This window comes from Haemaphysalis longicornis, unplaced genomic scaffold (genome assembly GCF_048455015.1).
Source record: "Haemaphysalis longicornis isolate Haplotype H1 unplaced genomic scaffold, Haemaphysalis longicornis Haplotype H1 scaffold_8, whole genome shotgun sequence".
In the NCBI taxonomy this organism is placed as follows: domain Eukaryota; kingdom Metazoa; phylum Arthropoda; class Arachnida; order Ixodida; family Ixodidae; genus Haemaphysalis; species Haemaphysalis longicornis.
In genome coordinates this window covers 163,477,498-163,493,383 of record NW_027526445.1, presented here as the reverse complement: position 1 = coordinate 163,493,383, position 15,886 = coordinate 163,477,498, and the positions used below count along the sequence as shown (strand labels likewise).

Genomic DNA, 15,886 nt, shown 5'->3' with positions numbered 1-15,886 from the left:
ACAGGATATGAATACTGCGAAAACAAAAAAAGGGGGGGGGGGTCGATAGGAAAAGGCGAGACAATCCGAGAAAGGTGTATGGGTGTCATTAAAGGCGTGCACAAGGAAATGTAAATCATTTCTCGATACTGCGTAGAAAAATTCAGGGGAACGCCAGAGAAACTTGGAGGTATTTCACGTGATAGCAATTTCATGGCCCGGTGTGCTAGATATGATAAGATTTGTTTTAATACTGCAGTGTTCATGGCAAGCAATTAGTCTAAAAGAAAGCGGCACACTGCGTTATTTTGGGGTTTTCTTGCTTACTCCGTCTCACTTTTTTCTTTATTCGCGGAAATCTTACTGAATAGAAATCTCTAAACGTTTCGTACTTGTTGACGTAATCCGCACAGAGTTCAGGTCTTTTGCATTGCAAAGGTTTAAAATAGCATTTAAAACATTGAGCAGGGCTTTGTATAAGCAAAACACACATTACTAAACAATAAACGTGGCACTCTCAGTCTAGTGCGTTTTCCAGAATGGACAGCGATGTGAGCATTTTTTTACATGTTTTCACATTTTTAACATTTTTGCATTTACACATTTACACAAAAAGAAATCGATTCGCTGCGCAAGTGAGTGCATGAGAGATCAGTGATGTTGCATTTGTCACTCAGCCGGTAACTGCGTTCGACATATTCGAAGATTACATTGCGACATCCCCGTGATTGTGTCACACAGTACGACACAAATTGAGAAGTACCGGTCTAACCCGTCTACCCGCGGCCACCGTTCGACTGCCGTGACAAATCGGGGTTCCACTCACATCCAAGAGTCTTGGATTGCGTCAGGTTGCAAGTGGCGACGAAAGGATGGGGCTGGTTGGCAGCCGCTTCGTTGGCTCCGTAGATGGCGGGGCCCAGTATCCACAAGACAAGCACAGCTAGAGGAAAACAGTATGGCAGTGATTGGTGCTTTCTTCATAGCAACGTAACTACAATACACAATATGTAGGTTACCAGTTGTCTACGCTAGGTGTCATACTAGAAAACCTCTACTTGTGCCTTCACAAGGGCTCACAGTGCGAAAAAAAAAGCATCAACGAAGGCCTTCACCGCCCTACCATTTAAGGTGGTTCACTTCTCGATAACCTTCTGCCTTCCACTATCAACAATCTTCTCTCTATTTCGGACATGTTGCGCCGCTGCTCTGTCGATCTGTCATGCTTTGGGACCGTTAATCGCGGGGCTGGCTTTCTCTGCCTCTCTGTTGGCTCGCTGCTTTGCGGTCTCCCGTTCTTTTACTTTCTATACAGTGCAATAGCATGCGTGGTCACTTATCAATTGCTACGCCTCCCGCTACAAAAAACTTTAAAGATGCAGTATTTTTGAACCGTTCCAGTTTTAGAGATGCTCATGTCAACGCTGACTCCCTCGCTTAATGGGTTATTACGCTTTAGTAGGAGTAAAGTTGCGCGATAATATGTGGCTGCATAGAATAGTTACCGCATTTAATCTGCCGTTTCGTTATATTTGCAAACCACGGAAAATTAGGAAGCATCTGACACTTTGCGCGGTCACCTCAAAAACCCTCAGCACAGGCCAACTTCAGGCGGGTTCGATGTGCGCTCCACAGAAGCACCGCGTTCATAAATATGTACTTCAGCAACATTGTAGCATGTTTTTTTGCGAGTGCTCAGGAAACATGTTTCCGGTATAATAACATTGGGATGTTTTAACAGCAGATCTGTTTAAGCCGAGCGTTATCCGCCCATCGCACGAAAAAAACATCCCGAGGCTGCCTTTTCTGCATCGTGCGTAGCACAGTGAAGTCTAATCAGAAAAAAAAATATCGGCGATAATAGGCGCGAACGATGCGGAAGGAGTCCACAGGCGACAATCTGGCAGCGAGAGCAAAGCGGAAGCGCGTATACTCGGTTACAACTCAAGAACGGCACCACCTCATGTAGTGTATCACTCCGCCAAAGCGCCGGACCCGTGGCGTCAATGCGCGCCATTTTTGAAAGGGGTTTGCTATGAATGCGTGATATCGTCTGCCTTGTCTCACGCAGTTTGTTTGTCGTCACTGGAGTCGTTTATAAGCATATTAAGTCCAAAAAAGCACGGGAACGGCTCACGCCATGTTCAAAATATTCCCAGTAACGCCCTACTTGCGCCGCGCGGATAAACACCCGGCTACGGTGATAAGGCACAGCGGCAACTTCCGGTGCCGTTCTTAAGTTGTCACCGAGTATAGCTCGTCGGGACTCCTAACTACGCGAGGCAAAGAACGGAAGACGGCAGAGTGACTATAATCCCGCTGACCACATCATCGCCACCACGGCATGGTTTAAGCCAGGATTTGTGTGTAAGCAATATCCCACAAACGTTCCGCTCGTGACTCCCTTCATGCAGTGGGTGGCGCTAATGTTTTATAAATTGTACCCAACTTCAAAGAAGCAACCAGATTTCACACGATTAATCCCAGCACCGTCTTCCGAATACGTTTCCAACGGACGATCACGAATCGGGCTTCTCCACCTGACCACCGTGTTCTAGCTCACCGGGCGCGACATGTTGTTGTTTGTAGGGTTTAACGCGCCGACGCAACGCAGGCGATGAGGCGCGCCGTAGTGGTGGGCTCCGGATTAATTTTGACCACCTGGGCATTTTTAACGTGCGCCGAAATCTCGTACACACGGGCATTTTTGCTTTTCGCCTCCATCAGAAAAGCGACCGCCGCGGCCGGGAATCGGACCCGCAACCTCGTACTCAGCAGCGCAACGCCTAAGCCACTGAGCCACCGCAGCGGGTCACTGGGCGCGACAGTTACACAATATTATTTAATTATTATTGATTGATTGTGAGGTTTAACGCGCCGACGCAGCGCAGGCGATGAGGCGCGACGTAGTGGGGGGCTCCGGATTAATTCTGACCACCTGGGGATCTTTAACGTGAGCCGAAATCTCGTACACACCGGCGTTATTGCTTTTCGCCTCAATCCCAAAAGCGGCCACCGTGGCCGGGAATCGAACCCGCGTCCTCGTGCTCAGCAGCGCAATGCCTTAGCCACTGAGCGACCACGATGGGTAGAAGACAGCTATTACGTATTACGTACATATACTACAATCACCAAACTACACAGGCATCAAAAGCCCACTGAAAGGAAAGTTTTAATGATCACGGCGGCTGTCGGCAAGATAAAGTTCACATGAAAGCAGATGGCTGTCGATCTCTTAGTTTTGAAATTTCACACTTTTCTTACAATTTCCCAGATTTCATAAGGATCTGCCATCCTGGTATCCAGTGCTACCTTGTAAAGGTTGATGTGCAAATAGATAACACACGAGCAACGACAAGGTTTGCCTGGCGAGAAATGAGCAAAAAATGAGATCAATTTTAAAGTAAAACTGTATACGCGCTTTGACTGTGTGCTTGGGCATGCATAAAATATCGTCGTTGTTGGGGCATGAAACATGCTAATGACACGTCCGTTGGAATTGCTGAATTTGGAGCGAATTAGATTTTAAAAAACCGATTGCGCCATGGTGTGGAAAGAGAAGTTAACCGAGTGGGAAGCGCCAATGAAGCGACTCTCTATTTTTGCTTCCGTATAGGGAAGGTAGCCAGTGAATTTTTCATATTATGATTCCGGTGAAGTGCAAACAAGGCGAGGTTTGGTGTGAATTCAAGTACGACGGGGCTCTACTAATCCGAATTCAGCAGTTCTTTATGGAACGAGTGAAAGAGATCACATGAAAGAACCTATAACCAAAAAGGTAATTTTTTACGCGTTGCAGTAGCATAACGTTTAAAAGGTGCGTTTTGTAGGAAGAGGGGTTTCCCGTAATTAATTTATTCTTGCCAGGGTTTTTAGGTTGCAAGCATTTAGGCGGCAGCTGTGGTTTCGCAGCGGCGATGGCGCCGGCGTCGGGACCGACAGAGTGAAGACAGAAAGAAAACGCGGCCGCGTATCTGCTCCTTTCGTTGCAAATGTCGTCAAAAGACGATAGTCTTTGTAGACATTTGCCAAGAAAATGCCTCCCTTTGCTTTCCCGCTCACCTTTCATGCTGTTTCTGTACCGTCGCGCTCATCCCAAGGTAAACACACTAAAGGTTTGCGCAAGGCGATTTGAATTTACCGCGTTCCACTGCTACAGGCCCGGTTCCTCGATGCCAGCGCTGCTATATGGCGGAGACGCGCGTGAATGGAGGCGGCCGACTACAAGGATTATAGAACCGCGTGGCCGTGCTCCACGTGCGTTCCAAGCAGAACGTGGAACCTAGCTAGTGGAACCTTTCGTTGCTGTTGCCGCGTGATTTTTCATAAACCACCAGGAGGCGGCGGTTTTCTTCAGTAGATATAGAATATCATTTTCTATCGAAAAACCAAGCATTCATGAATTTTTAAATAAAGGAACACTGTAAATATCCCTTGTGTACAATTGCCTGTCTTATATTTGCGTAATGTCTTGTTCTTGTTCAACAAAGTTGGCAAGTATGAACATATAAACCAGGCTTAGACGTTTACATTTGGCTGTGAGTAAATAACACTATTGCGCAGTAAGCAGTTTACTTTGGCCGGGTGGCTGGATCGAGTCACAGACAGACGGACAGACAGACAGACAGACATAAAGACAGACCAAAATTTCTGGGGTTAAGTGGCCCAAGAAAGATTTAAAACGCGGCGGAAACTGTGGCGAAAAGGTGCGGCGTAGGACGGTACGCGCTGCTATAGCGTCATCTCTCTCGCAGCCTCCCCTAACCAGACGCTACTCCTCCGTGCGTGGCTCATTCGAACCACGTGACCCTTGCGCGGGAAGTTGAAACATGATTAGCAACAACATGCTCGCCGGCGGCGGCGGCGACGGCGGAGAAGCGCGAGCGGCCGTGCATTCGCTGATCACGGAATCCCTTCCTTAGACGCAGCCGCTATACGCCGTGATCGAGATGACGGCAGCTCGCGCAGCGCACAAATTTCGCGTTTGGAAGTAAAATAATCGTCAGTGCATTTTTTTTTCGTAGCGTTTTCCCTGGTGTACCCGCGAATGTTTTTCCATCGTCTACCATGAAAAACGGCAGGGAAAACGCTACCGTTTTTTGTGTGGCACAGCCTAGCAGACCTCTCGGTTTCGATACTTCTTCCCAACCAGAAAAACAGTTGCCGCTGACTGGAATCGAACTGCGATTTAGAGCGCAGCGGCATATGAGGAAACAGGCCGAAATAGCCATCGTCTACGAATGAATGCCAGAGTGGGTCAATAGCATAAAATAAGAGGAGAAAATATTTGTTGTCGTGCTTACGGAAACGTGGCATCCTGCCGAACGGAAGGTCTTTGGTGGCTGAGAGAAACGATGGGTCTCCGAAATGCACGCACTCTTCTTCTTCGCTATGCTTTGTCACGAGGGAGTCTGCCACAGTCAGAAATCACGCGTACCCTATGAGGGGAATTCACAATGCGGATGGCTGCAACAAATGCAACAGAATTGCCTTAATCGATACCTCGCTTTATACGAAGTGTTTCATGACCCCCACTGCAATCCACGAGGAGCAAATTATCTGCGCTTTTAACGAAAGATCGCTTGTAACAAAACGAAGCCATTTCTTTTGCCCCTGGGGACTTCGTTATGTACTATCGAGGATCATTATAACATTGTAATATTGGGGCAATAGATTAGTTCGTTATATCTGATATTCGTTGCAACAGTAGAGGTAAAAATCGCCTCAAATAAATCGGCAAATTAGCTCGCGAAAAAATTCAAGACAAAAACGCATTATCCTACGCTCGGAATTAACTTAAAACGGTGTAATTCTTACCAGCCTCCTTCTGGAATTTCACTCGAAATGGACCGGAAAACGAGAGAGAGAGAAATAATTATTTATTGGAGAGTTTAGCTCCAACCCAAACAGGAGCTGGCTACTCCAGGCATTGGAGTATACAAAAGGTACAATACTTGCCCTAAGGAACCACAAGGGGTTAGATTAAGTACATTGAGACAGCAGCGGTCCTTACAGCAGTGGAATAAAGTTAAAAAAAAAACAAGAGAACTATACACATCTATATACAGACGACATCCACGACGCGACACAGATAGTTTCGCCAATATACATAACACCCTTGTGTGTTTCCACACCCATTTCAGAGCGTTTCAGAGGAAAGTGCACTTATTTAATAGTGTTCACACATCTTCATCATTTGAAAAAAATCCCTTAGGGCAAGGAAGGCTTTCGTTTGGTTGCGTACATTGTCCCACGGACCCAACAGTTTCGGCAAGGATAGGGGTGTCCGAGATAGCAGGTTAAGCTTATCTCTTAGTTTTTCCCGATCGGTCGCATATAGAGGGCACTCAAGCAGGACATGATGTACATCTTCAGTTTGGTGTCCACAAGCACAGCAGGCGTCATCAGCGAATTGAATACGGTAAAGAAATTTCTTGGTGTAGGCCACGTCAAGGCGAAGGCGATGTATTAACGTGTCGACGGAACGACCCAGGTGAGACGCACACGGGTATGTAAGGTACGGGTCCACTTGGTATAACAGCGATGAACGATATTTATCGGTCAACCTGGTTTCCAAAGTAATGTGTGTCCTTAGTTTTTTCAAATAATTTTTAACATCACCTCTGGTAAAAGGCACGGCGCTACACGTGGAATTTGAATGAGCGGTTGCTGCTAATCGGTCAGCTCGTGCATTTCCTCTTATTCCAATGTGCCCGGGAATCCACTGAAATGTTATTTTCTGAGTTTTTCCTATTTCAGTTGCAATCACATCACAGATGTATCTTGCCAAGACATTGTGATGATTGTAAGCCGCAATTGGATTTAGGGCTTGAAGAGCCGCTTTTGAATCTGTGAGAACTGCCCATTTAGTCGGTGAAGTCATTGTAGCGATAAATTTGACTGCAAGATATATTGCGTAAAGCTCTGCAGCCGTCGACGATGTAGGGTGCGAGAGCTTGACCCCCTGATCGATGTGAAGACTCGGTATTGTGAAAGCTGACGACGACGAGGTGGTTGTCGACGATCCATCGGTATATATATGCACATAATCAGCATAACGGTCATGCATGTAATTGAGCGTCATCTGCCGTGCTGCCACTGTAGATATAGATTGTTTTTTGGGCATCCCGGGGATATCAGCATTGGTGTCAATGCAGGGAACAGTCCATGGAGGCGACCCAGTGCTGTGTTGCCATTGAGATACAGCGGGCAGGGCCATGACATCACCAAAGATGGCCTGATGAATCTTTGACGCTGAACGCTGTTGAAGACGGGAAACCAAAGGGTGCGAGTCATGCTGCGTAGTCAGGCGCAGGTAATGGCGGCGCACCTCCTGCACGCGCAAAGCATTTACGGGTGGCTCTCTTGCTTCCGCGAGAACCCTGGTTCCCGACGTTGGCCTGGGCACTCCGAGGCAGAGACGGAGGCCTCTGGTAACCAATGCTTGCAGCCGCTGCTCTTGACGATTTGACAGGCCATGCAGAACAGGTATAGAATAGGCAACGGCCTGACGGACAAGTGCAGCATGCAGTCGAAGCATAGCATCGGACGAACAACCCCATCGGGTGCCTGTCAGGTAACGCAAAACGTAGACTACACGTGATGCCCTTTCCTGCAGATAATCCATATGTCGGCACCATGTGAGCGATGTGTCAATGTATATCCCAAGAAACTTGTGACATTTTTCTCAAGGTATTTCCTGACCACCCATGGTGAGCCGTAATCCACGCAACTTCTTTCGCGTGAAAGCAAGCACGCCGGATTTCGTTGCAGAGACATACATTCCTCGCGCACGTAGAAACTTCTCAATGCTATCAATGCCAGCTTGGAGGTCAGCTTGAATCGACAAGTAACAAGCACCGCTGCACCAAATGCAAATGTCATCAGCGTAGATGCTTACGTGCAGCTGCGGGGAAAGCAACGCTGGCAACTTCGCCATTACAACATTAAACAACAGCGGACCCTGAGGAACCCCTTGTTCCACTGCATGCTGTTGGCTGTCTCCTTGACTGGTGCACATGTACACTCTTCTGTTCTTCAAGAAGTTCTCAATCCAACGAAGTATTTTGCCACGAATTCCCATTTCGACAAGGCCTTCAAGAATGTGGTAATGACTTGCGGTGTCGAAAGCTCGACTAATATCCAGAAAAGCAGCTATTGTCATGTTTCCTTGAGAGCGCTCTTGTTCAATGGACGTCACCAGGTCTAGGACACTGTCCATAGTGCACCGACGTGGCCGGAATCCTGACATGCATGATGGAAAAGACCCAGATGTTTCTAAAAACCAATTTAATCTATAAAAGATTAGCCTCTCATATAGCTTGGCTACGCAACTGGCCAAGCTGACAGGCCGAAATGAGTCGATCGCTCGTGGTGATTTTCCTGGCTTAAGGAGAGGTACAATCTTCGATAACTTCCAAGACTCGGGGATCTCCTCAGAATTCCATAATTCATTGAATAAATGTAGCAGATGGATGGTCATGCGGGTACCAAGATTGCAAAGGAGAGCGTAGGTGACATTGTCTGGTCCAGCGGCGGCATTGCGGCGACTCCTTCGCAGTGCTTCTTCGAGCTCAGTCAGCGAGAACGCGACATCAAGCTCTGCGTGACATGATGTCCTGTACTTCTGGAATAATGACCTAGCGGCATTCCGAGATGTGATAAACTCATCACAGGCCATTACATCTGAAGGCCTCGTAATCCATGCACAAAATTCATCTGCAACAGCTGTTTCGGACAATCCTCTGTATAGCGCTAATCCTTGAAAAGGCATTCTTGCTGCCACAGGTGATCGAAGAGCGCGAATCGTATCCCACACTTTGCTTGTTGACGTCATCGGACATAAAGTGGCACAGAATGACCTCCACCTACGTTGGCCTAAAGACTGCAGTTCCTTACGCATTTTAATTAACGTTCTCTGTGCGGTGCGGTAATCTTCTAGCTTTCCTGAGCGGCGAAAACGCCGCTCAGCACGACGTCTAATTGCGCGCAGCCGTGCATATTCTCCGTTTACACCAGCACTGGCGTTTATAACAGGAATCCACTTGGTAACCTTTGCCATAGTGGATTTCACCACTTGTACGAAGGTGTCAATGTTGCCCGCGGCATCTTCGGAACAATCGTTATGAAAGCGGAAAGCCCCCCAGTTTGTAATGCATGCCATCCTTGGCTTCTGCGCCAGGCAAATTCGTTGGTGTTGAATTACGACAGGAAGATGATCGCTGCCGTGAGCGTCAGCATCGACACACCATGCCGCCTCTGATGCAATGTCTGAAGAGCATAACGTCAAATCAAGCACACTACTGTAACCTACTCCTCTAAGGTACGTTGGTGCGCCGTCATTCAAAACACATAAGTTGTTACGCTCAATAATTTCCTCGAGTAATCGGCCCCGACTGCATATCCGCTGGGATCCCCATGATGGACTATGGGCGTTGAAATCACCGCATACAACAAAGGGAGGTGACAGGTTTCTAAATAAAGCATTAAGCACATATGAACTCACAGTGGTTTGTGGCTCTATAGGTAGACACTAACGACAGTGAAAATGAAGGATGCACACCGCACTTTCACTGCAACGTACTCCGGTGATGAAGAGGTCGATGAGGACACGAGGGAAGAGGGTAAATATTTGCGCACACAAAGCATGACACGGCTGAGTCCATTCAATGGACTCAGAAAACGACAATGTGAAGTTGCAACAGAACAAGGTTCCACGGACAACAGGAGTCTGCGTTTTTATATATTTGAAGAAGGATGTGACCTTGACTGGTGGCTTTGCAAAGCACTGAGCAGGATGAATTGATTGATTGATTGATTGATTGATTGATTGATTGATTGATTGATTGATTGATTGATTGATTGATTGATTGATTGATTGATTGATTGATTGATTGATTGATTGGTTGATTGATTGATTGTAGGGTTTAACGCGCCGACGCAACGCAGGCGATGAGGCGCGCCGTAGTGGAGGACTCCGGATTAATTTTGACCACCTGGGGATCTTTAACGTGCGCCGAAATCTCGTACACACAGGCGTTTTTGCTTTTCGCCTCCATCAGAAAAGCGGACTGAGCAGGATGAAGTTTTCCATGGTGTCCCCACACGAAAAGGCATTTACTACTCCTGCAGTTCTGGGCGTCGGGAGTTCTTCCTTCGTGACAGCCGATATTGCGCGCGGCTCTCGCGGTTTCGGTTTCGTTGCCAAATGAATAAGTGCCCCTGAAGTAAAGCGTGACCAGCCAAATTATGTATTTAGTTTGCCATAGCCGATAATTCTCTATATCAGTCTTTGTTATGACGAGGTTCAACTGTATTTAACTGTATGAATAAATTATATGTGTTAGCGAGGAGAATGGTAATCAAAACTTCAGAATTTCGCTTTAACGTGGGACGCTTGGTAGCACGGAGCTTTGTAAGTGGTCGTTTAAGTAAAAAGCTGTGATGAGGGTGGGAGTTGTGAAGGTGAGATTACCTACCACGGACACCCAAGGTCAGAAGTTTGCGGACCATGAAATTCCCAATTTTGGGTTACTTCTCTGCCACACGGCAGCCCGGCGAACCATGTGCGGTATTTTTCATCACTTCAGTAACTATACGACAACTCGCATGCACACGGGAGTTCTTCGGGCTGCTACCGGAAAAGAAATAACCTAAAATTGCCATTTTCCTGGTCCGTAAACTTTTGCTCGTGGCTGTACATACACTGCCTCACGATTCCCGGCGGCGGCAGACGACAGTGGAAACGCAGAATATCGCCCTTTCTACAGCCCTCCTGTGAAGTCGTTTAATGTGGCCGTGAAGGTACAATACAAGTTCGCTTCATTGAAAAGGCTGCTTTATCCCCATAACAAAAAAAAACAGTTTTATCACCAATTTCAAGAAGTTATGGAGATATTAAAGAAAACGCATCCAATAGGGATGACTCCCTGGCCACTTTCCGGCAATTTGTTTTCTATGACGTCACAGAATCTTGCGCGTGCGATTGGTGGCCGCCGCCTTCAGCCGCCGCCAAAAAAAAAAAACACTGTGAGATTGTAGCGCTGCCTCTAGTTCCGGTTCATCATATCACTTGAATGCGAACACGCAGTGCAGAATGTGATAAATATGTTTTAGTGCCGGTCTATGACACGTCCCACCTGTCAGCAGTACGTTACTATTGCCCTAAATTAGGAAATTGTGCAATATTTCTTGCGCTTTCTTTTTTTGTTAAAAAATGTATATCGCTGCTGGACTGAGTTACCAAAGTTTAGTTATTTCAAATCGAACAAACATGTATCTCCTCTTCGTAGCCTCTTTAAGAATCTTCTGACCCGGTACCACGCCGATGGCATCAATGCCCCCTCGCGCTAATCACTTCGTTTGCGGTTTCTTTCCTTTATTCTCCGCAATTGTGTTAGCGTTTTCAGAACCGCTGGGGGGTAGTGTGAGGCATCTGTTCACTTAGGTGGCATGTAATATGCGTTTTGACGTAGGCTTGGGAAGGGTATAAAGTAGGGACCAACCTTAGTCAATCTCTCGGGTGCACGTGGTCTGCTCCAAAAAAATTGACTTAGTGTTCAAACTCCACGCGGGAAGTACCTCCGGTTATAACAGCTCTGACAACTTGATGTGACCATTCTCTCTGCTGTTTTTAATGCAATATCTTTTTTTTTTTGAATTTTCAAGGGTGCGCCATATTGGAAGATTATGGAATAATTTAGGACAACTACTGATCCCTGATCCATGCCAAAAGCTGAACTAGCCTCATTTTTGAATTTCGCTTCCAATGAAGAGAAAAGATCGTTGCGGCCGATATTTAACCTCCAATTCATGCCCAAGGCAATCTTGAGCATGCGGCTGTTTCATTGCGTGGTGCCTTGCACTTGTACACATGGGCACTCGCCAGACGCTAACAGTAACTAATAGGAAGATTTAGCATACCGTGAGTACCGTGTGTACCCTGTGTGCATTGTCACCCGACTGGGACCCGACTGGGCACGTGCGCATTCGTTCTGGTAGGGCGTCATAATTCCTCCGACGCGCGGCCCCCACCTCGCCGGGCCCGCGCGCATGCAGAGTCGGGTATCGGTGCAAACGGTAACACGTTATATACGGTAAGCTAAAACTCTGTAATGTGGGCGTTCACGCTCGGTCGAAATACAGAGAAATTCCGTCGGATGGCGTTGTGTCCAAAACACCTTTTCTCGGAAGTAGCTGCTCGGCAGTCATGATGACTACAAAAAGGGCTCATCTCCCCGCGAGGGGGACTCGAGTAAATGCGTCGCATAGGGGGTGGGTGTATTGCGTTAACGTTTAGTGTTTGGGGAGTTGGTGGTAGTGAATGCGTTGTATCAGCAGCTTCTGGACGTAGTTTGAATGAGTCAAGGATATAAGGCGCGTTCGTAGCCTCCCATTCTGTGTCGGCTTTGTGGCGCAGTGGGTAGAGCACCATGTACATTGCGTTCCGCCCGCAGGGTCGTGGGATCGAAACCAGGCGCCGGTAAGTATTATTTTTTATATAGTGTAGGGGGAGGGGTGCGGACCTGTTGTTGAGAGCGAGGAGGGTAGCGTGATGCGGGAGATGACGAGTGGGGGAGAGGGCGCACCTGGAACGGCTGTTGCGGACGCCGAGGCACGCCGACAACGCCGGGTGATATCGTGAGTTAAAGAAGTGCTCTGCATTTAAAAGGAGAGCCGGTTTCGAGCCACTTTTCTTGACTGGGATTTTCGACCAGCCGATGCCGAGAATGGGAACCCTGGAATTCTGCTCAGTTTTCACTTGAATATTCACGCATCTTCCTTTCAAAACATGCTACGTAGAGTATCAGCCTCCCACACGGCCACCAGACGGCCACAACGAATGTAGAAGAAGCAAATCAGTGCCGCCATTTCTTTTACGTTGCTGGTAGGAATTCCTACGATGAGCCCCAGTTCGTTTATTGGAACAAATTTGGCAAGAAGCATTCGTTTCTATGCCATTCCTGATTCGCTTACATCCGCTTGCACACACTGGTAGTGCACAGAAGGTTGGCTAATTAGCCGTAAAGCGATTGCTATTCGTTGCGACCACCATCCATTTCCCTTCCGTGCCCTGTCCGTGATTAATGATGCCAGGACCGTAATACCAGCTCCTCCTTCGAATTGCGTCTAGCTCGGGACCGGAAGCATTTTCCCAATTATGCTCGCGGGTCTAGGCCCACGTGTTCGGATTATATATGTGTGGCTAGGTGATGAATTGGCCCAGTGGTCTGATGCCGTGGAATTCTCCGCATGTCTGTTTGTTTTCTATGACAAAGCTGCAGCAAGTAGCGGTGGTAAACTGTTGATTCCCAAAGATTGGTAGCCCGATCTAGATCAGGTGAGTTAGCGGGATGGTCTCCTTACATCACTGGGTTCGTTCTTAGAAACGATTTGAAACATTTAGTCCTCTAATTTCACTTTCCTGTCTAAGAAAAAAATGCAGAAACGCATTGCGGACACATATTTCAATGCAGAGCTTAATCAGCCAAATATGAGAATACGCCGGAGTTAGTGTTGGCATCAATGTTGTTTGCGAGCTCTCATCTCTTGCAAACTCATGAATTTCCAATGGCTGCACCGCGTTCCATAGAGCATGTGTAAAGGAAAATAAAATACCGGGTCATCTCTACTAGCTTGAAACCTGGGGAGGGGCGAAGCATGCAGTGTTTGCCAACGGAGATAAAACCGTTGGGGGGTAGAGGTATACAGGTTGGCTGTAAATGTCTCGTGTCTTTGAAGCACGATGCGTTCTAGCGCGAGGTGTTGAAAAACGAGTGTCCGTGTGTGTTTTTTTAGTACGCGTTACGTTCTAGTGCGAGGCGTAAAATATCTTCCTGGCGTTTCAGTACCGTGGCTACATGAGATGAGCGATGATTACGACGACGACGACGACGACAGGAGACGCCAACAGCCCCAACCCCTGAGGGGCTTCGCCACTAAAAATCTGTGCCCTTCCATGCGTGGAGATGGATGGCCAGTGGAGCTCGGCGCAGTTTAAGGAGGGCACGAAACAAAGCGCGTTTATGTGGAATTTGCTATTGGGCATATTTCTTAGCTAATTCGCTTGATGGAACTTGGAAGGACTGCAGTTTTACTATATGGGACCAAATCTATGTGGGGTTGTCCATTTCCCTCTCGCGACGAAGGCATCTTGCTGTCGGTGTAACACGCCAACCCAAACCGCTCTACACGGAGGACAGCAGTCAAGTCACATCGGGCCATGAGATATCCACGTTGAAATCTCCGCCCAGCAGAACGAGTAGGTTAACGGTGCGCGCGTGAAGCCTGCCCCCCACCGTTCTCCCATACGCACGCACACCAATGGCAAGTGGGACAGACAGAGAACTTTATTAAAGGTCCTGAGGGACTATCCTGGATGGCCTCTAAGGGTCTTCATCGGGTAGTCGCTGGCCACACCCGCGCAGGAGGTGAGAGACCTTGGTCTTCCGCCCTCTCGCAGGCTCTCTGGACAGCCATGAGTTGATAGACGCCGCGCGTGGCGAGCACAGGAAAGAGGTGGTGGCAGTGAGGAAGAGTGTAAAGTGGGGCCTGCAGCCTTACTCTCTCCGTAGATGGTCGTGTGTCAAAACGCAAACCACATCGTGGGAACGCCCGCTTACAAACACCGAGCTTGTAGCGAAAATCCTAAAGTCGGCTCTACTTATGAAACCAGGTTTTGTTGCTGAGAATACGTTTTTTCAGAGGTCATATAAGACATTTTACATCAATGTATGGGGGCCCTGATAACATTTTTTCCGTTTCTAAAGCTAAACTATGCATTGCACCTTTGCTGGTATCACCAGGGAGACATCGCATGATTCGTGTTTGAAAAAAAAACTAGCAGTGGCTTAGCTCGGCTATGCCAGGATATACGTAGCGTGAGCTAAGGTTCAGCTGGTTATTCTTATCTTTCCTTGCTGTCTAGGATTTGCTTGTTTATCATGCTTACTGCTGCTGCAATGACACACACATGGTGTACGCGTTATGTGACACATGTATATTTATCAAGCGGCTCCGGCGCAGCGTCACCAATCGCCCCAGAGCTAAGCTGGTTCCACAGGCGCACGCCGGTGTCGCTGCAAAGCACGAGCCATCGGTTCCACGCCCGGCCACCCCTCGCATGATCATCAAGTGGACCGGGCCGCCACGTGCGGAACGGAGGTCTGGGAAGACGCCGGGCAGTGAGCAACGTTCTGTGCACGGTGTGACGTCACTGCTTCTCGCGGATGTGCAAAAAGGCTCTCCAGGAACAATGTGAAGCTGCTCAACCTCGTCCAGTGTAGCTCAAGCTACAAAAAAATGGCGAAGCGTGCACTACGTCGCGCAAGTCTTGAATGATAGCGAAGCTAGATAGATTATTTTTTTCTATGTAAGTGCCAAAGGACAGACCACCACGCATTGCATTAGGCTTGAAATTGTTTATATATATCTTTCGTCGTAGCTTTTCACTATGGTAGTAGGACTCACTGTCATAGTCATCTATGTCGTGGTCGTCCATATGCATGACTGGCGGACGCGGATCGTTTTGTCCGCAGGAGCACTGACACGAAAATTTTGTTACACTTTTATTGCTTTTATCGATGCTTAATAGTCTGGCGAACCTGAAACAGCTCTTCAAATACTTCAGCGCGCGATAGTTGTTACACTGAACGGCCTGAAAATCGTTTGTTTCAAATTCCCGCGCTTTCATCCCGAATGACGGATATGACAGAATCCCGGCCTGACCTCACAGCTTTGTGCGGACGCCACCGGCGCCCGCTTGAGAGGGTGTTGCGCCCGCTCGCCGCTCGTAGGCCGCGCGCGTGAAATGACAAGTTTTTGACGAGCGCTGGCACGTCACTTCTTTTGGTTTCACGGGGTTATGTCACGCTGATGTCCATTTGCTGAGTGCCGCTCCGCGTGCTGC

The 15,886-nt window shown here is 47.9% G+C and overlaps 1 protein-coding gene across 1 annotated transcript in view; it reads right to left on the bottom strand.

The window, feature by feature from the left end:
* Positions 1-15,484, bottom strand: part of LOC144148560 (carbonic anhydrase 1-like) — a 36,147-nt gene extending 20,663 nt beyond the window's left edge. The window contains exons 1-2 of the mRNA XM_077680078.1: positions 15,448-15,484; positions 806-922 (exon numbers count right to left, since the gene is read on the bottom strand). Coding sequence (XP_077536204.1) covers positions 806-922; positions 15,448-15,484 — 154 coding nt within the window. The remainder of the gene's footprint in view (positions 1-805; positions 923-15,447) is intronic.
* Between the last annotated feature and the right edge of the window lie 402 nt (positions 15,485-15,886).